Raw genomic sequence first — 21,065 nt, 5'->3', positions numbered from 1 at the left:
TAGGATTAGTCTCAGGAGGGACTTGTTTTCTTTGAGACTAAAAGAAAAGATGAGTGAGCCGTAGATATATTTGTAGATGGTGCTGGACTAAAAGTTAAAGAAAATCATGCCTTTATTGTTTTGTTGACTACCATCAAGGGGTGTTTAGCACCCTGCTAGGACCATTCTTTCACCTGTAATACAAACCTATCATTGGGTTGTGACCCAGCATTTTCTAAATATTTCATGTTGCACCTAATGGTAACTTATGTTAGCAAGTCAAGACTTGCTCATATATGTGCTTTCCTCACTGAAATTAATGTTGATGGGTCTGGTTGAGAAATTGTTTATCCTTTCTTCAGGAAATCCGACTTATTGATTATGAGAAAATGGTGGATCATAGAGGACTTCGGGTAGTGGCGTTTGGACAGTGGGCAGGTGTGGCAGGTAGGTATGCCTGGGCTTTGACGTCACCCACTTTCTAAATTTGCCTGGGGAGTCAATAGTTGTTTTTTTCGTTTTTCCTCTCTTTTCTGTTGCAATGGATTGGGAGTGTTCATTTCCACCAATAAAAATAAACATGGAGATGTGACTAAGGGTGATGAATATCAGAGGAATAGAATAAGAAGGTAAATCATTAAAATGTATTTATTACAAATATTAAAAATGAAAGAGAGCAGGGAGGAGGGTAACAACTATGGACAGGCCCTGGCTTCTTGGGTAGTTCTGTTTGGAAGACTAGAAGGAGAGGTCAGTTTGGCAGTGAGTCATTGGGGAGCAGGAGGGGGAAAAAGGGAGGAAAAAGGTACAGGACAGGAACCAACAGAGGAGCAGCGTAGAAAGAATAAGAGCTGGAGTTTAGGGGAAAGCGCCACTTGATTTTTCTCGCAATGTTACTTTGAACCTTCTGTAGTTGAGAAACACCACCATACGTTATAACTCTGTATTGGATTAGACCACTTGATGGTCTGTAATTGTCAGAACAAATAGAAAATTTGTAGGGATGTAGGGCACTAAAACATTAGCACTCACTGTGACACACCTGGCGGTTATTGAAAACTCCGCTCAACAACTGCAGGATACACAGTCTTTTCAAGTCACGTGGAACATTCACCCAGATGCTCCATATTCTGGGTCACAGAACAACCTTTCTTTTTTTTTTAAAGCATCTTTTTTTGTTTTTGAAGATTGGCCCTGAGTCAACATCTGTTGCCAATCTTCCATTTTTCTTTTCTTCCGAAGCTCCCCAGTACACAGTTGTACATCCTAGTTGTAGGTTCTTCTAATTCTGCCATGTGGGATGCCGCCTTATCATGTTTTGATGAACGGTGCTATGTCCCCACCCAGGACCCCAACTGGTGAACCCTGGGCGCTGAAGCGGAGCAGGGAACTTAACCACTCGGCCACGGGGCTGGCCCCAGAACAATTCTTAATAAATTTAAAAGGTTTGGAATCATAGAGTTTGTGCTCTGCGTATAATAAATTGACTTTAAAATTATAATAGAAAGATTTATAGAAAATTTCCAAATATTTGGAAGATAACGTAGTTTTGAATAACCCGTGAGTCAAGAAGAAATCACAGGAAAAATTAGAAAATATTTTGAATTGAATGAAAATTTAAAACACAGCACACCAAAATTTGTGGGATGCAAATAAAGTGGTGCTTAGAAGAAACTTATAGCATTTAATGCTTTTATTAAAAAAGAAGTAAGTTCTTGGGGCTGGCCCCGTGGCCGAGTGGTTAAGTTCGCGCGCTTCGCTGCAGGCGGCCCAGTGTTTCGTTAGTTCGAATCCTGGGCGCGGACATGGCACTGCTCATCGGACCACGCTGAGGCAGCGTCCCACATGCCACAACTAGAGGAACCCACAACGAAGAATACACAACTATGTACTGGGGGGCTTTGGGGAGAAAAAGGAAAAAAATAAAATCTAAAAAAAAAAAAAAAAAAAGAAGTTCTCAAATTAGTGATCTAAACTTCCATCTTAAGAGGCTAGCAAATGAAGAAGAAATTAAGCTCAAAGCAAGCAAATAGAAGGAAGGAAATAAAAAAGATAAGAGAGAAAAATCAAATCAAACAGGAAAAAAAATAGAGAAAATCAATTAAATCAAAAGCTGATTCTTTTAAAAAAATCAATTAAATTGATAAATCTCCGATTAGACTGATTAAAAAAAGAGAAGCCACTATTTACCAATATTAAGAATATGAGAGGGGTCATCACTATATGTCTTACAAACATTAAAAGGATAAGGGAATATTGTCAGTAGACCAATATATTTGACAATGCTGATGAAATAGACAAATCCTTGAAAGGCACAAATTACCAAAACCAACTCAAGAAGAAATAAGAAACGTGAATATCAATGTACAAAGTAAATTCCACTGATAATTTATCAAGGAGAATGAATTATTTTCTTGTAAAGACTTATTTATAGTAGCTTCATTCCTAACAGCCTGGGAACAATCCAAATGTCCATCAGCAGAGGAATGGATAAATAAATTCTGGCATATTCATAAAATGGAAAACTTCTCAACAATAAAAAGAAGCAAACTGCTGATACTCACAAAGTATATATGAATCTCAAAAACATTATGCTGAGTGAAAGCAGACACACAAAAAAAGAGTATATACTTATAATTTCACTTATATGACACTGTAGAAGAAATTAATCTATATAGACAGAAATAAGATCACTAGTTGCCTGGGGCCAAGGATTGGGAGGATCGACTAGGGTGGGGGGATTATTCTGTATCTTGATTATGTTGGTAGTAATATGGGTGTGTACATTTGTTAACAGTTATCAAACTATACACTTTAAATTGGAGCATTTTATTGTACATAAATTATTCCTTTAAAAGTTGACTTCAGAATAAAAAGCAAAGAAAATTTGATAGGGTTATGAAGAAGGAAAGTTCTGTTCTATAAAAAAGGAGAGGGGTGCTGAGGTCTTTGCTACAGGCATGCTGAGTTTTTGCTATTTGCAAGACATCCAGATTGAGAACTCTATAAGGTGGGGTTGGTTAGGGCTTGAAATAAAATATCTGTGTTAGAGATACAGACCTGGGGTCAGCAGCATACAGAAAGTACTTGAAATTTAGGACTTGGTGACATTAGCTAAGGAAGAAAATGAAGAGATTGAAGAGAATAGGGCCTGGGAGAGAATTCTGAGGCTGATTAACATATGAGGAAAGGGCAGAAGACACTTACATAAAAGGAATGGGCATGGGAAGAAGCATGCACAGAAATATGGGATGAAAATTTTCAAGTCAGAGGTGCTGAGGGAAGAGAGTGTTCCAACAAAGAGGGGCTCCACATTGCCAAATGTCTCTGACAAGTAAGTCAAGATCTGAAAAGTGTCCACTGAGTTTAGCTATTTAGGTCACTAAAATTGCTGATGGGGGTCATAGGGTCAATGATGGCTTTGTTTTTGTTTGTTCATTTGTTTTTGGTATGGGAGGAATGGAAGTATGTTTAAATGTTGGTAAGGATGACCCAATAGAGAAGGATAGTGAAAGGAATAAAAGTGAAGTTTTTAGAGAGGCAAGAAGGAATGGGATCTGGAGCAAAGGTGGAGAGATTAACCTTAGAGAAGAAGAGAAACACTCTTTCCATTGTAGCAGGATTGAAAGTGGAGGGAATAGACGGGGATGCAGCTGGGTTGGTGTTTTTGATGGCAGGAAGCTGAAGGGATGCATAAGATGGCTACTGTGACCCCTTCCAATTCTGAGATGCTGTGGTCTGTGCTTCCTCAGAGCACCACAGGTTGGAGAATAGGCAGAGAGAACAGCTTCGACTCCTCCCAACTAATGGTCTTTCTATTGGTCTGATTCTGCAATAGGAATGATCAACATTTTACATGGAATGGGTTTAAGGCTCCTTGCTTTGGGACATCACACACCTTTTATGGTGAGATATTTATTTTGTTTACTTTTTTGAAAATACGTGTTACATTTCAAAAGTAGAAAAATGTCTCAGGTGGTAGACTCACTTGAATCATGTGCTTGCTTTCAGCACATTGGCATGGCTCATAACTACAGGAACAGCAGTCAGGCTGTGCAAGCTGTCCGTGATGCTGGCTATGAAATTTCTCTGGGTTTGATGCCAAAGTCCATAGGGCCCTTAACATTTGTGTTCACTGGGACTGGTAATGTATCGAAGGTAAATTCCACCTGTCTTCTTTCTGTAAAGCAGTCTGAAACTCTGAAACTAATGCAAAGGCTGGGGGCATTTGTGGGGCGTTCAGAGCCCTGCTTTTTCGTGAATGGGCATTCTATTTTTGAAACTTTTCTTACCTATCTACTTTGCCCATAGTAAAGAACAGTAATGGTCCAAACTTATTTTCTTTGCTTTTAGTTGATTCCAAGCTGTCAGAGGCTTTGAATGCTTTTTCTTTTCTTTTTTCTTTTTAGAGGGGTAACTCATTGTTAACGGTGTAAAGGTCTGTTCTTAGGGTGATCTGTTTTACCTACATCATTGAGATGTCCAAAAGTTTGAAAGTGACCCTAGAAGGTAACTTTTGCAAGACGACTTGGAGTTTTGCCAATAAAATGTTAGGAAGCTTAATTCAGGATTGGAATGTATGCTTTCTTCATTGTGGAGTGGTTTTGAGCACACATCTGTGATCCCCCAGAGAAACTTACAGTTGTAAAATATTTTAGAAATAAGACATCACTATTTGTTTTATACTGTGAGATGGGCATCTAATGTTTTACTTTCCCCACTTGAAATAACTTCTGAAATGGAGCAAAAAGCAAATAGGAATATTTTATTGTACTCTCATTTCTAAACACTCTTGTTTTTACTCTAACTTAAGTAAAAAATGAAAGCCCCTCCCAGTGTGTGCCATTCAAACTGGAGTAAATCTGTTTTGCAGGCTGTGTGCAAGAAACTCCTCTGTACTTGCATGTTACGGTCCTGGTGGCAGGGCGGGACAAGCGGATCTACGTCATTGTGGGGAGAATGAATTGGAGTCTTTGCAGGAAAATGTGTTGGCTCTTCTTCTATTGACTTCTAGATGTTTACTCATGTGTTGTTACAGGGAGCCCAAGATATCTTCAATGAACTACCCTGTGAGTATGTGGAACCACATGAATTAAAAGAAGTTTGCCAAACTGGAGGTAAGAGGGGGACGCTGACTATGTATCTTGTACTGTTTTAAACAGTTTCTGTGTTATAATATTGTACAGCTATAAATTTTTATCGTTTGTCACCCACTTTACTCATTTCTCTCTCCTCTGCAAGACCTGAGAAAAGTGTATGGGACGGTGTTAAGCCGCCATCATCATCTTGTCAGGAAAACAGATGGTGTATATGATCCCGTAGAGTATGACAAGTATCCTGAGCGCTACATGAGCCGCTTTAGTACTGATGTGAGTATCGTATTCAGCTTCTGAGTGGGTTGCTCATGATACACTATAGCGAGACTATTTTCAAGGAGAGAAGTTACGAATGTGGATGTTGGTTTTCAGTTCCCCATACTGACTTGTTGTGAGCCCTCTGGGTATCATGAGTCAGCCTTAGGAGCTGTTGGCCTTCATCGATGTTTGGAGTGGCCTTTGCTTAGTGGTTTGGGTGGCTTCTGTGGATATGCCCTTTGCTTGCCTGTTTGTGTCTTTACTTCAGGTCTGCATGTGCCCAGTAGTTCTAAAACATTTCCCGTGGATTGCTGATTTCTGTATTTATCCTGGATTAGTTAGTACTGTTGGCAAAGCACAGTGTTTATGAGGTTTGCTCTCAACATAGGTTTCTTCCTTCTATGGCCACAAATTGCAATCACACCCTCAGCCAACTGTCTTGAAATGCGTGCCATTGATTACAGGGCCAGGGTGAAATAGTGTGGCTATATAAACACAAACCCATCCCCACTGGACAAAAAGTTACTTATAATTAAAATCCTTCTGATGTTGGCACACTGACCCCATCTTATAAGAAGAGTAATGTGTTTGTGTGTTCTGTAGTCTTTGGTCATGTAACAGTCCTCCTCAAAATAAGCCAATAAAACATAAACAAAACAAAAATGCATTCATTTATTTTGAAAATGAATGTTTTAAATAATTTTAAGTATGTTTGAACAACAAATCATTTTTAGATTCTAGATTCTAGCATCTTTAGATTTTAGATTTAGTGTTATAGGATATAGAGCGTGTTATAGAGAAGGACTCTCACCTGTAGCTTGAGAATGCTTGAAAAATAAAAATTCTGAAACTAGTTTCAAGCTGCAAAATTTTGAATCTAGTAAATTTCCATCCTTTTTCTTTTCTCCAATCACAGAAGTGTTGGTGATTGGATGCATCCTAAAACTTATAGTGACCTAGTTACCATGTGTGCATGTATGTAGCACATTTACCCATGGACCTTACAGAGTTATCTGATTTAATAGTTACAGCATTCCTTTGAGAATTGGGGTACGTACTGTCCCTAGCTGACAGGTAAGGACAACAGAGCCCAGAGAAGCTGAGGTAGCATGACTTAGGTCACACTCCACTGGTGGTGGAGCTGGAAGTAGAGTGCTAGGCCACTTGATTCCTTTTTCTTTTCTTTTCCTTTTTCTAGGCTGTGCAATACATTATAGAACACACAATATATTTATGTTCATATATTTCTCTATCCTGGGGTAATTCTACACTGAAATCTAGGTGGGTATTTATTGTCTTTGCGTCAAAAGATGGCCACTGATCTGATAAATAACGAAATCAATTAGAAGGAACATTAAATGATTTCTCATGGACTTTGCTGGTAGCTGTCTTTCAGCACACTGCATTGAAATATGCTGTTTCCTATCTTGTTGAACTTGGAAGTTGCTTTACAGATCGCACCATATACAACTTGTTTAATTAATGGGATCTACTGGGAACAAAACACCCCTCGTCTCCTAACCCGCCAAGATGCTCAGAGTCTCCTGGCTCCAGGCAAATTCTCAGATGCTGGTGTTGAAGGCTGCCCTGCATTACCACATAGGTAGGGACTTTACTTCAGCAATGATGGTAGTTTTTAGCAGCAGGGCTCACTGTAAGGGTATCACACATGGGGAATCCACATATCACAGGACTTGCCTGTTAATGACCAGTTGTCTGCCTTATCTTATTTGACCTCTTGGCAGCATTTAACAGTTAACCTTCCCTCCTTCTTGAAACTCTTTCTTAGCTTCTGTGTCTCCACATGCAGCTCAAAAGTAGCTTCCCCAGTGAGGTCCTCTCTTGCTTCCCCATTCCCATCTCTCTCTAGTCTGTTACTCTGGTTCTTTTTCTGAAATCATGATCATTCATTTTCCTGTGTTTATGATTTTTCCCCTCCTCCTAGAACTTAATCATTTTTTTTAAAGATTGGCACCTGAGCTAACATCTGCTGCCAATCTCTTTTTTTTATTTTTCTTCTCCCCAAAACCCCCCAGAACATAGTTGTATATTCTAGTTGCAGGTCCTTCTAGTTGTGCTATGTGGGACGCCACCTCAGCATGACCTGATGAGTGGTGCTAGGTCCGCCCCCAGGATCTGAACCAGTGAAACCCTGGGCCAGTGAAGCTGAGCAGGCAAACTTAACCACTCAACCACGGGGCCGGCCCTAGAACTTAATCTTAAGGAGAGGGATCCTATTTATCTTGGTCACAAGTAACCAGTACATTGCCTGACATATAATATACATTCAAATGATTATTAAATGTTCAATTAATTAATCAATAAATATTTGTGGAACATCGGTCTACCTGGCACTCTGCTAAGCTAAAGGATAGAGAAGAGTAAAAGATATGGTTGCTACCCTCAGGCACATAGCTGGCATGAAGTAAATGCTAAGGGAATGCTAGAAGCAATCAATATCACAAGACTTTAGAAGACAGCATGGGCTCAGCAAAGCCTTAAGAGGGAGGGGTGAGGAGAACGAGAATTTCACGTGGTAGGTTTGGTGCTTGATAAATATGGAGCCACCAAAACACAATTTAAGACAGTGAGCGGGACAGTCTAGCTCTGGTATAGTGTTTATATAGGCTAGTGGTAATTGGAGATTGGGCAGGAAAATTGTGGTCAATCTTTAAAGGATTTCAAATGCTGAGCTGAGACATTTGTTCATAATTCTAGAGATTTCCATATAATAACATGTAAAATTATGTTGTACTAACCAGGGTGGAGGGAGTTGGTTAAGTAGGTTAACTTTAGTCTGTTTTCAACAATTTCTCTAGGGAAGGGATTTCCCACTTTTATTTCTTTTCCTTCTCCTCTCTTCCCCCCTCCTCCTCTTCCTCCTCCTTCTTCCTCTCCCTCCTCCTTGTGGAGACTGAAACTCACAGTGGAAGAGTCTGTGTATCCCAGAAGAATGCAGTGTCCTGAGCAGTGAGCTGTAGAAAAAAGAGCTAAGAGCCTAGGAAATAGTAGGCATCCACCTTGAAAATTTTTCTAAGCACCTTACATTTTTATTCATTTTTTTATCTTGTTGGAGACTTCGGAGTTCCATGCTGTCAGCTAAGTATTGATGTTATTTTCAGACTTGTGGCAATATGTGACATTTCAGCGGACACAGGAGGATCTATAGAGTTTATGACCGAGTGTACGACAATAGAGCATCCCTTTTGCATGTATGATGCGGACCAGCACATTATTCATGACAGGTGAGTTTGCTAAAGCTGTTAGATGCATAATAATACGTTCACTTACCTTTATATACTAGTGTTAAAATACTCAGTATTTTACATCTTTATGAAGGCTAGGTAAATTTCTAGAGATATGCTTAAATGTATTAAAAAATTTGGTAGAAAAACCACATGCAAATTTGAACACTTAAATCCATATACACTATATTCAAATGGGAGGTGAGTTGCTGAAGAAGGAAAAAGTTTTGTTTGAAAAGTCCTGTTTATTTTCTTACATGCTTTGGTGCAAAATTACAGATGGTTATGAAGCAAATATAATGGAGTAGACATCTGGAAAAGTTAGAGCTTACAAATAGCATTTTGTACATCTGAATAAAGCATATTGCTTCTCCTAGTGTTGAAGGCTCTGGAATTCTGATGTGTTCCATTGACAATTTGCCGGCAGAGCTTCCAATTGAAGCCACAGAGTACTTTGGAGACATGCTTTACCCTTATGTTGAAGAAATGGTAAGCAGACCGGTGGCATCTACAACAACTCTGGGGCTTTAATAGAACTACGGAGTCATCTTATGAATGTTCTGGTCTTCTGTATCTAAGAAATCTGTTGTAAAAGGAAATGCCAACCCTTCCCCGAAGTACTTACTGACACCCTTATTTTGCATATTCTGCTTACTTGTCTCATGGGAAGTATGGTTATATAACTGCCTTCATGCTTAACTACAATTACATTTGTCTCTCATTATGCATATTTTGCATACATAAGAATGCGTAAGAGTGTTCATGACATGTGAGATAAGACTTGCTTTATATTCAATTCTTTCTGCTGGCTAAGTCAGTTCATATTGAAGCATTCTTACTGTGCTGTGATTAACAGATTTGAAAAATCAGAAATATGGAAAATTTCATTGGATTTTAATCACTAATGCTTAGTTGAGTGACAGCTTTGCCAAGGTCATGTATTTTTTGTTGTGATCAGTGACTGACTACTAAAATACTACTGTGTTATCTAAATTCCATTTTCTTTGCCAAAGATAAGCTTTCTAATTTTAGTATTTATCTTATGTTCATGCCCATCCTGCTTTATTTCTGTTGGTAATGATGTCTACCTCTGACAATGATTCCAAAGCTATGAATAGTAGCTCTTGTCCTTTTCATCCTACTTTCATTCAGGAGCTCTCACACTAAAATGAAACAGTACTTAGCGGGGCATGAATAAGTGAAACTTCCAGGCTGTGATCTTCCTTTCTTTCCTGTGTGGTTTCATTTTGACCTTTTACTTTTCCTCCTGGAATATGTCCACAGGAAGACATAATAGGCTTTGGAAAATGCAGGCAGCTAGCATTATCATGGTTGGACACTATGTTATATTGCACCTACCATGTGCCAGACTATATTCAACTTACTCTATATTTAATTTTTAAATGCTCATGAGAACCCTATCAGGTCGGTGCCATTATTAACCTCCTTACTGATTTGGAAACTAAGACAAAGAGAAGTTAAGGCTGAGAAGGTTGCTTATTCAGTGTTGGATCTGTAGTGGGTCTGGAATTGGTGCTGAGGGATTAAAGTAACGTGAGAAGGACAGTACAAATGCCAGGTGTCACTGGAGACATCGACCTGCATTCTGGCCTTGAGCGGGGCACTCCTTCCTTTCTGAGCCTCAGATGTTTCTCCTGTAAAATCAGGCTGTTTTAATATATAATCTTATTGGTCCCTCCAGTTCTAACATTCTGTAATTGTAAATGTCGAAGTGGCTGAAAGGCATGTATATATAAAAGAAGTAGTAATAAATTTACCTGGATGTTTACCGTTTTTTTTTTTTTTTTAAAGATTGGCACCTGGGCTAACAACTGTTGCCAATCTTCCTCTTTTTTTTTTCCCCAAAGATTGGCACCTGGGCTAACAACTGTTGCCAATCTTTCTTTTTTTTCTGCTTTATCTCCCCAAACACCCCCTGTACGCAGTTGTATATCTTAGTTGCACGTCCTTCTAGTTGTGGGATGTGGGATGCCGCCTCAACGTGGCCTGATAAGCGATGCCATGTTCACGGCCAGGATCCGAACCCTGGGCCACCGCAGCGGAGCGCATGAACTTAACCACTCGCCAGGGAGCTGGCCCCTGTTTACCGTTTTTGATGACGTTCATTCATTTCCCTCTGGCATCATTTCCCTGCAGATTGAATAAATTCCTTCAGCTCTTTAAGGGAATTTTTTATTTCAGATATTGTCTTTTCAATTCTAAAATTTCTATTTGTTTTTTTTTTTTTCCTCTTTATCTGCTGGGAATTTCTATCTTTTCATTTATCATGAGTGCACTTTATCACATGGCGCATAGTTATAAAAACCACTTTACAGTCTTTGCCTCATATTTCTGAAATTCTGGGTCAGCATAGGGTTGAACATTATTGATTGTCTTTTCCCTTAAGAATGGATCAGTTCATAGTTTTCTTAGGTTGAATAATTTTGGATTGTTTCCTGGATGATATGAATACAGTAGTTATGCTGTGGAGATTCTGGAATGTTACATTTCTCTGAAATGTGTTGGTTTTTTTGTTTTAGTGGACAATTAGCTTGGCTAGACTTAAGCTGAAAACACTGTCTCCCCTGAGGTGGGAGGGTAGCTCTAGTAAAAGTTCAGCTCTTTCATCTGTACCTGGGCTGCAACAGTCTGACCTGCACGTGCTCAGCTGGGGGGTCATCCAGAGACTTGGAACAGAGTTTACATGGAACTTCACTTTTTCTGAATCTATCCTTTCTGGCATTTCCCCCTCACACTCTTGAGGCTGTGGTTGCTCTGAGTTCCACTTATGTTTCCTTAGATGAGAAAGTCAGTGAACCTACTGCATGTTTTTACCTCCTTGAACCACATGGCCCGTCCTCAGGGCAATGCCAAAGGAGCAGGAAACGCAACTACTGCTCTGGTTATTTCCTCCAAGTTTTGACAGAGGTGGTATTGCTTAGATTCTGATGACTAAGCCAACTTCTCTAAACTGCTCACACCTCCTTCCTTTTTTACATGACTATGGTCCTTCAAACTTTATGGTGGGATTGTTTTGGGGACATCTATCTCAGCCTTAGCTTTAAGCACTGGACATTTGTGAAAATTGATGACTGTCTCTATTTCATAGTCTTGATATATGTGTATCTGCTTACCCCCCAAAGTTCAGTATATTGTCTATGTTCTCTTCTGCTAACTGTGTGGGAACTGTATTTAGAGTATATGCGTGGTCCTTTTCCCCCAGATTCCCCTTATTGACTTAAGGGCCATCCAGACCCTGTAGCTTGCAGGGCACAGGCTATCATTTTGAACCAATATAGAAGTTTTGTTTCATTTGAATTCAGGAGATATTTACTGAGTGTCTGTTGGAATAAGACACAGCTATGGATGAAGAGAATTAAAACACAGCTTCTACCTACAGAAGCATGAGGTCCAGAAAGGGGATGAGACAAGAGTGCAACCCTGCCATAAAGTGCAATGTGACAGCTGTTGGAAAGATGTGAATGTAGTTGTGGAGGGAGAGGTCGTGTTCTGTTGGGTAAAATCAGGAAAGGTTTTATAAAAGAGGTGGCATTTGAGCTGGCTCTTGACAGATGTATAGGATTCGTTCCTTTGCATGGGAGTGGGAGGCATGCGATGTGATGGAGACAGGAGAGGAAAGGTGGGAGTTAACCTGACGTTGGGTTTCTGTGAGTTGTCAAGTCTGGTGGAGAAAATGTAACTATGTTGGTTCCATATTGGGAAGGGTCTTAACAGTGGAATAAATAGCTTGAAATTAATCTAGGAAAGAGTGATGAGCTCTCAATGTGTTATATGTGAAAGTGACAAGACATACCATATGCTTCAGGACCCTTGTGCTTCTAGTGTTGTAATGGTTGAATTCTAGCAAGGGAGACAGGTAAATGCAGTAATTGAGCAGCTTTTCGTTTCTTTTTTGTTTGCCTTTCTTTAGGTGGACTCATGACAATTATTCAGTTTTCTTAGGAAAAAGATCCATTTAATTTTAAGTAATTATTTCCTGTATCCACTAATATATTTATTAAATATTAACCATTTTATAACGTAGCAGGCATACGGTGAGATGCCAAGTGCAGTTCCTACTTTCAAGGTGTGCTTGGGGGCAGCTTTTGGTAAAGGCTCCACAGAGGAGGCAATTCTTCAGCTGCATCTTGGAGGACAAAAAGAGAGGTCCAGGTAGAGGAATAGCACGTGAGGCATCTACATGGGTTAGCACAGAGGCATGGGAAAGCATGCTGCAACTAAGCAGCTCTGAGCTGTTTCTAGGACTCAAGTGTTGGGTATGAGGCAAAAGGGCAAGCCAAGGTTGCAGAGGCAGAACCAGACTGTAGAGGGCCTTGTAGGTCACATAGGGAGCTAGAGGTTTTATCATAAAGGTCATGGAAAGCTACTGCATTATTTTAAATAGGCACAGGAGAAATAATCAGATTTGTGTTTTAGATTGGAGATAAATGGAAGGAAGAAAGGTGGGAGGTAGTTCCCATGGTTCTTGTAAGGCCTAAATAAAGCTGTAGAATTGACATAAAGAGCAGAGAGAGTGAAAAGACACACAAGAGTTTGGTGGTTTAATCATATGCCGAGTGAAATTTGATCCTCATTTTATTGTCTACTCGTGGCTCCTGGCCTGTAGGGTGGTGGGGAGGTGGAGAAGTTTGATTGAGAAGGGGATACTCCAAAGGTGCCTGGGAAAAAGAAGCAGTGGGAGGACCCTTGGTGTGTCAGTTCCATGGGGTCCCCAAAGTATACCCTGTTTTATAGGTATACTTACCTGAATAGATATCTGGGAATACATAGTCTAGATGGCTTGTGTTTTAGATACACAAAACTAGTTTTATATTTATTTTAACAAGTAAATAAATACTATCCTGCCAGCATCTGCTAGGTACATTTTGCTCTTTCTTAGTTGGGTGAGTGTCCTGGACCTTAGCCTATGATTGGGGAGGAAGGATTGTCTCCCTAAGGGCTTGACCAACAGAAGCAACCATGCTGACTCATGACCTTTATCCCTTGGCAGTCTATTCAAGAGTTGGATACCTTGGAAGAAAAGAGGAGGACTAGAAGGATGTTAATATGGGAGATGTGGCTTTTGTGGTTGACCATCTGACATTCTTGCGAGATAATGGGAAGAGTGTGGATGACTTCTTGAGGTCTACTTGCTCAAGTCATTTTCCTTGCGGACTTTGAAATGCTAATGTGCCTATATGTAGAACTAATATTCATCTGAGGAGAACTCCCTATTGCAGGGTTGGTGGCCCTGCTGTCTGGAAGACTCATTCTCGACTTCTAATAGAGCAACCTGAACTTTGCAGTGAGATAGAGACCCTCTGAGGGAGGAGCGACTGTAAAGCTTGTGATATTTGCCAGCATGCTCAGTATGACACATCTCGCTGGTGGGCAAGGATAAGCTGTTTTGTGTTTCCAGCAAGCAAAGGTGATTGTAATCACATTCTAGTTTTAAAACTGGAAGTTGTGCTAAAATGACCTGCTCTTTGGGGCAGAATTCACTGCTTGTGGAAGACTGACTTCTCTTACCGATTATTTCTATTCAGTGATCTTCAGATAATTGTAGTCTAAATTCTTTTTTTCTTTTGACTAATATTTTAATATGGATACAAACATGAAGAAGCCTTCTTTGCAATGTCATTGATCTCTTACCAATCTTATTTTCGTTTCAGATATTGTCAGACGCAACACAACCTCTTGAAAGTCAGAATTTTTCTCCTGTGGTGCGAGATGTAAGTTATGAAAAGAATTTCTTTCCATGAGTGTATTTTTTCCACCATCATCCTCTCTCTCCTCTTTCTCTTCCTCTTTGTCTCTCTCTGTCCTTCTCTCTCTGTCACTCTGTCTCTTCTCTATCAGTCACAAGCCTATGTTTTTGGGACTAAAATGTGGATACTAAAGAGATGTCTTGTGTCATATACATTTAGGCAGTGATTACATCCAATGGTACATTGCCTGATAAGTATAAATATATCCAGAAACTCCGAGAGAGCAGGTAAGCATTGTTCAAATCCTCTTGTTTTATGCAATTATTCTTATCTTGGATCTCATGAGTATTTTTTAATGCTTCCGTGTGAATTTGTGATGTTAGGTTTATTCAATATGTAAATTTTGAAAATGTCGGTAAATATAGGAAATTCAAACTAAGTGACTGGCTGAAACCAGTGTGAATTCTTCTTCCCTGAATGATATTGTAGCATCCTTTTGTCCTTTGGGGAAACCCTTGTTCTTCCTCTAGCATTTTGCATACTGTCGTGCCTCAGTTATTTTCTCAAAGGAAAATGAGCACATGAACCCTTTCTGTGGTGCTTTCAGTCTGGTTTTTCTTGGACTCTCTTTTGTTTAATATAATGTTTAGGGAAATGGGCTCTTGGTTAGAAATTAAGAAAAGAAATGAGGAAAGAAAATGGTAGAGGTCAGTTTTCCCTGGAGAGTCTTACGAGGAGGAAGGTGCCAAAAAGTAATGTGGCAAAACTACTCTGGAGAATAGTTTTCTTAGAAAGGAACTTAGCTAAGGCCTTTGTTTCCTTTGTTGATTTTACTACTCAAAGTTTGAAAACATTGACATCTCTTTGGAATGTTCTGGTCCCCTTCAGCTGATTGTACTGGATCTGTGTTTATATCTCCTCCAGTGGTCTCTGCACATTTAACAAAATAACTCAGGCGTGGAATTCTCTGGAGAAACCAGAGTGAGAAAATTAAAAACAAACCACAAAACTGCCTTATCCTTTTTTCTCAGTTTTTCTGCCTACAAGAAGTAAATACACGATCTGGTCAGATCAAGTATACTGTTATGCTTTTTGCATATGTGTTAGTTTGCTTATATTTACTTTTTATGTGTCAATGAACTAATGAAATATTCTGGCATAAGATAATACCATGAGTGTATAATTTGTTTTTTGAAAAAGCAGCTAGCTCTATAAACCCATCGGAGAGTCACTTACAGAGGAAACTTCATGTGTGTTTATTTTTCATAGATTTCTTTCTTTTTCCTTTAATTTTTAATTTTAAAAAATTTTTTGAGGAAGATTAGCTCTGAACTAACATCTGCTGCCAATCCTCCTCTTTTTTGCTGAGGAAGACTAGCCCTGAGCTAACATCCATGCCCATCTTCCTCTATCTTATACGTGGGACGCCTACCACAGCATGGCTTGATAAGAGTGCGTAGGTCTGCGCCCAGGATCTGAACCAACGAACCCTGGGCTGCCAAAGCAGAACATGTGAACTTAACCACTGTGCCACCAGGCTGGCCCCCTCTCTGTGTCTTTTGATTTTCATCATCTGATGATCTCTTATAAACTAATCCTAATGATGTGTCTAATGTGGCCAGTCACGATGATATCTCCCCCTTATACATCATATTTCATGTAGCAGCAGGTCTACTTGGCTCCAATTGCCAGGACTTTCTGCCCTCCTTCCCGGGTGGAATCTTGTGCCAAGAGACTGACAGTGAAGACTGCATTTTGAAAGGCAATTTAATCTATCTTGAACCCTGCCTTATTCTTATGTTCTCTTCATCACTTAACACAGTGATTATTAACCTGGAGCCTGGAGTGTGGAGTTTGGGGCTGCTGATGAGATGGACAGCATTAGAATCTATGAACAAGTTTTCAAAAGTATATTGTGAACATTTTATATTTGGACATCAAAATAATATTTTTTAATTACACATACTACAAAAAGTGTTGTTAGAAAGGACATACAATAACCAAATAATAATGGTTCTTTCTGGGAGGTGAAATGGGATGGGGATGGTAGTTAAAGGAGACCTCACTTCATCAGTAATATGAATGTGTTGGGGGTGAAGAGAGGCAGGAACATTTTATATTTGTGTTTATTTATTTATTATTACAACTTTTTTTATTGAGCTATAATTGACATATAGCATTATATTAGTTTCAGATGTACAACATAATGATTTGATGTTTGTATATATTGTGAAATGATCACCACAATAAGACTAGTTAACATCTGTCACCATACATAGTTAGAATTTTTTTTTCTTGTGATGAGTACTTTTAAGATTTACTCTGTTAGAAACTTGCAAATATGCAATACAATATTATTAACTATAGTTACCATGCTGTATATTACATTCCCATGACTTACTTATTATAACTACAAGTTTGTACCATTTTGCCCATCCCCACCCCCCTATATTTATTTCTATTCACTTATAATTAATGAAAAAGGTAAAACTTGAGAGACATCCTGGCCTAAAAGATTCCAACAACAGAGCCTGCTGCATAAGCCCCTGGCACCAGACCATTTCCATGGTTTTCCATTGATATTTGAGAATTTGATTTGAAAGTTTTAACGAGTATCTTCCATATTTAAGACGAAATGTTCTGAGCGTTAATGGGTTTACAAAGGTGGATAAGACTTAATCACTGTCTTGGAAGTCATAGTTTGTAGGAAAGACAATGAGTTGTCTGTCAGGGGTACAGATTCCAACAGAATAAACTGTTTAAGAATTAAAATCCTGCCTAGTAACTTGTCTTAGATTTCTATGTTTAACCCATGGCATTTGTCATTTCAAAATTATGGTTTTAACTGTTTTCAAGTGGCCCTAAAGATAAATGACAAAATAATGTCTAATATGGATAAAAATAATCTCCTCCTCAAGTTATTGTTTTCTCAGATTGTTGTGAGGAGTAAATAAGGTTTTTTGATGTAAAGCCTCTAGCGTGGTTTTGAATCACGTCCCCTGGAGGGATAAAGTGTGCGACCAAGCTGCTCGATCGTGAGTAAGCCAGGCAGTGGTCGAGCATCTGCACCTCACTGGTGGTATCGGAAATTCAGGACAGTCTATGGACGCACACCTCAGCAATGTCACGGTCTGTTGTTCATCATACAAAATCCAAAATAGTTAATGAAAAATGTTGGTATAGGGAGCTCCTGTTGAGGTTCTTATTGGAAGAAATGTGGGAAAAATTATTGCCTCATAGTCTAAGTTTTAATCTGGTTTGGGGATAAGATTTTGTTATTCAAAATTTTTTTGTTAAATTTTTCTCCCCCTCCCCCCTTTTTATTTATAGGGAGCGTACTCAGACACTCTCAGGCACCAAGAAAAAGGTCTTGGTTCTTGGAACTGGTTACATATCTGAGCCTGTACTGGAATACCTGTCAAGAGATGACAACATAGAAATAACAGTAGGTAAGCAAAGCCTAATTTTTAAAGAAGAAGAAGAAGAAAAATTGATTTTAAAGCATGTTTACTCTGTGAATTTTATATGACTATTTTGTTTTTAAACTTTGAAAAATTATCTTTGGAGATATTAAAATGTGTTTTACTCCCTGACTAGTGAAGGAAATCTAAAAATTAGACTTTTTTATTCTTGAAATAGGCTCTGACATGAAGAATCAAATTGAACAGTTAGGAAAGAAATATAATATTAATCCTGTTAGCGTGGACATTGGTAAACAAGAAGAGAAGTTGGGCTCCTTGGTGGCAACACAGGATCTTGTCATCAGGTTAGTATCTAGTGAGAAATGACTGCCATATGCTTAGTTCTTATTGTTGCTATTTCTCTTTCTGTGTTTCCTCTTTCTCCTTTTCTCGTCTCTTTTCTCTTTAAGTACACTTTTTAATTGAAGTGTGCATCCAGAAAAGTACATAAATCGTAAACGTATAGCTCAATGAATTTTCACAAAGTGAACACACCATGTAACCATCATCTACGTCCAGAAACAGAATATAATAGTACCCCTGAAGCCCTTCCATTTCTAGTCCTATTCCACAAGAGTGGGCACTATCCTGGCGTCTAACAAATAAATTAGTTTTTGCTTGTTTGCAACTGTGTACAATTGGAATCATTCAGTATGTTCTCATTTGTGGCTGTCTTCCTTCATTCACTATTGTGATTATGAGAGCTGCTTGTGTTGTTTTCTATAATTGCAGTTTATTCATTCTCACTGATGTGTAATATTCCATCGTGTGAATATCTCATTATTATCCATTTGACGGTTTTGGATGTTTAGGTTGTTTCTGAAATTTGGCTATTATGAATTGTGCTGCTGTGAACATGTTAGTATTTGTCTTTTGGTTACCATATATACACATTTCTGTTGGTTATCCACCTAGAAGTGGAATTGCTAGATCATGAGGTATTCATGTTTCATACATTTTGGTGGCTATTTTATCCTTTAGACTTATGCAGCTTAAATGAAAATGTAGCTTCTCTAGCTTTATGACCATCTTAAGTCTTATCATAGGAACAGATCTTGAAATACAGTGTTTATTACTATAATAAAAATGCATATCTAACTTCTAGATATAGAGCTACATGAGGTTCACTCTATAATTGAACTTGGTTTTGAAAATACCAAAATGTTAAGAATAGCTATTTATTCTCAGAATATAATTTTTCCAAGATAGAAGGAAGAAAGTTACCTGCTCATTCAGAGTTAGGTCACTTTCATAGTTAGATCAGATTCAAGTGATATCTTTGGAGGAAGTTCTGTGATGTCCTTCTTTAAAAAAACAGCCTTGGAAAACAGCTACAATGAAAGGTAATTCTAAGTGAGAACTTTTGTGCTCTCTCTTGATATATTTAAATGTGAGCTCACTTTGGGCACTTAAAATGTTATTCAATTTATACAAATTTAATGTATATTAATTTTTATTCAGCAAAAATTTACTAATGACCAGTAGACCTTGTCTGTCAGTGATATGATTATGAAAATAAGTCCTGATTCAAAATTTAATGTTCTAGCCTTCTGAGTAAAACAAAGAGAATTTATTTTGCCACACATGGGTAACTAAGTATAACATTGTTTCTTGATTTAAAAAAAAAGAAAAAATAACATTATGAGACATATTTGGAACTAAATCTGAATTATGATATGACAAGATAATGGGCAAAGTAAACAATCTATTAGTATGTTCAAATTTTAAAATTTAGCAAACTGATGGCCGTCAATAAGATTTAACAATAGAAAAATCTGTTTTGTATTTAATTTTCCTCAGTTAGTTGAGTTTTGTTGCTGAGTAGTGGGTATGCTGTTAAAGATTGTTAGCCTGTACTATTTCTTAAGTAATTTTTTATTTTTTAAGTTAGAGAAAGAATGTTTTGATGTAATCACAGTGATACGGACTAGCAAAATAAAATGAGTAAAAAATACGTTTCACAAAATATTTTATAATGATCTGTCAAACCCTTATGATTTTTATTTTTCAATTTTAGTTTTTAATGATTTAATGCAAAGTAGTAATCAAATTTGATAAGTTACTTTTAAAAATTCCATTTGTATTTTGTCTCTGTTTTCACAAGTGGCATTTCCAATTATTTGGATTAATTGGGTTGGAGTCTGCTCAAATAATTCGAGTTATGTCCCCTTGAGTAGTTACTGTATCACATATACAGTGAATTGTGAACTCTAATCTCTTTCTAAACAAGGCACCATCAAAGTCCTACCCTTCTAGTTCTCAACATGTTATTAGGTTAGTGCAGATAATGCTAAAGTTTAAAAATATTAGGTCTTGGTGAAATTTTATCAGGCAAGGTTTCAATGTTGGAAATGTGACAAAAGATCCTCACTTACCCTTTAAGATAATGTCATTATATATTCTCTAGTAACACTTTTCCAACAAAGAGTTTTGAAAGCATTTTGTTTGTTGGCTGTTAAAGGGCTACCATATTTAGTAATAATTCTTTTTTATTAAAAAAAAAAAAACAACAAAAAAGAGGCCAGCCTGGTGGCATAGTGGTTAAGTTTGTGTGCTCCACTTCAGCGCCGTGGGGTTTGAAGGTTCAAATCCTGGGTGTGGACCTAGCACCGCTCATCAGGCCATGCTGTGGCAGCATCCCACATAAAATAGAGGAAAGTTGGCACAGATGTTATCTCAGCAATGATCTTCTTCAAGCAAAAAGGGGAAGATTGGTAACAGATGTTAGCTCAGGGCCAATCTTCCTCACACACACACACACAAAACCCAAAAAACAAAAATCAATGGCTTTCATATTGATACTGACAAAATGTGTACATAATTTTATTCCACATGATAACAATTCTGAGTAGTAATAGTCCATTCTATTGACCTGAGGAGGATTAAGTGCCTGAGAGGTGGTTTTATTGTTTTGTTTTATGTGAAATAGAGAAAATATGAAGTACACAGGATGAATTTGACAAGTATGGTGATATAGTATGATAATGTTTATAAGTTTGTATTTATATTTTCGTTGGTACTTTGTACATTGCTTTACCAAATAGGCAATACGCTTGTAGAACTTAAATATTGTTATGCAATTGACAGGGTGTTTTGTTATTTCTTGGATAGAATATAATTATGGTCATTTATATCAGCATTTATGGAAATTCATGTTTTGTGATTGTAGTCTCAGCACCAAATTAAGACAACAAGCCGAATTTTTAGAACACCCAATCAAACTTGAATCTTGAATACAGCTTCATTTTTTTGCTCACCTATAGACTTTTAGCCATTTTCATAGCTTTACACCAATCAATGCCATTAAAGCCTATTTCC

The 21,065-nt window shown here is 38.1% G+C and overlaps 1 protein-coding gene across 3 annotated transcripts in view; it reads left to right on the top strand.

Annotated features, from left to right (window-relative positions):
• The window catches only part of AASS (aminoadipate-semialdehyde synthase), a 56,242-nt gene that overhangs the window by 15,809 nt on the left and 19,368 nt on the right, over nucleotides 1-21,065 (top strand). For all 3 annotated transcript variants that reach the window (XR_006520863.2, XR_006520874.2, XM_014839145.3), the window contains exons 4-15: nucleotides 342-426; nucleotides 3,818-3,885; nucleotides 3,991-4,137; nucleotides 5,018-5,096; nucleotides 5,221-5,348; nucleotides 6,788-6,936; nucleotides 8,456-8,578; nucleotides 8,956-9,067; nucleotides 14,251-14,310; nucleotides 14,506-14,573; nucleotides 17,617-17,735; nucleotides 17,926-18,052. Coding sequence is in view for 1 of the 3 variants with exons in the window: in XM_014839145.3 (XP_014694631.1) it covers nucleotides 342-426; nucleotides 3,818-3,885; nucleotides 3,991-4,137; nucleotides 5,018-5,096; nucleotides 5,221-5,348; nucleotides 6,788-6,936; nucleotides 8,456-8,578; nucleotides 8,956-9,067; nucleotides 14,251-14,310; nucleotides 14,506-14,573; nucleotides 17,617-17,735; nucleotides 17,926-18,052 (1,265 nt within the window). In the remaining 2 variants the exon portion in view is untranslated. The remainder of the gene's footprint in view (nucleotides 1-341; nucleotides 427-3,817; nucleotides 3,886-3,990; nucleotides 4,138-5,017; nucleotides 5,097-5,220; nucleotides 5,349-6,787; nucleotides 6,937-8,455; nucleotides 8,579-8,955; nucleotides 9,068-14,250; nucleotides 14,311-14,505; nucleotides 14,574-17,616; nucleotides 17,736-17,925; nucleotides 18,053-21,065) is intronic.

Source organism: Equus asinus, chromosome 1 (genome assembly GCF_041296235.1).
Source record: "Equus asinus isolate D_3611 breed Donkey chromosome 1, EquAss-T2T_v2, whole genome shotgun sequence".
Classification (NCBI taxonomy): Eukaryota; Metazoa; Chordata; class Mammalia; order Perissodactyla; family Equidae; genus Equus; species Equus asinus.
Note: the sequence above shows the minus strand (reverse complement) of the source record. Positions and strands in the feature narration are given on the sequence as shown.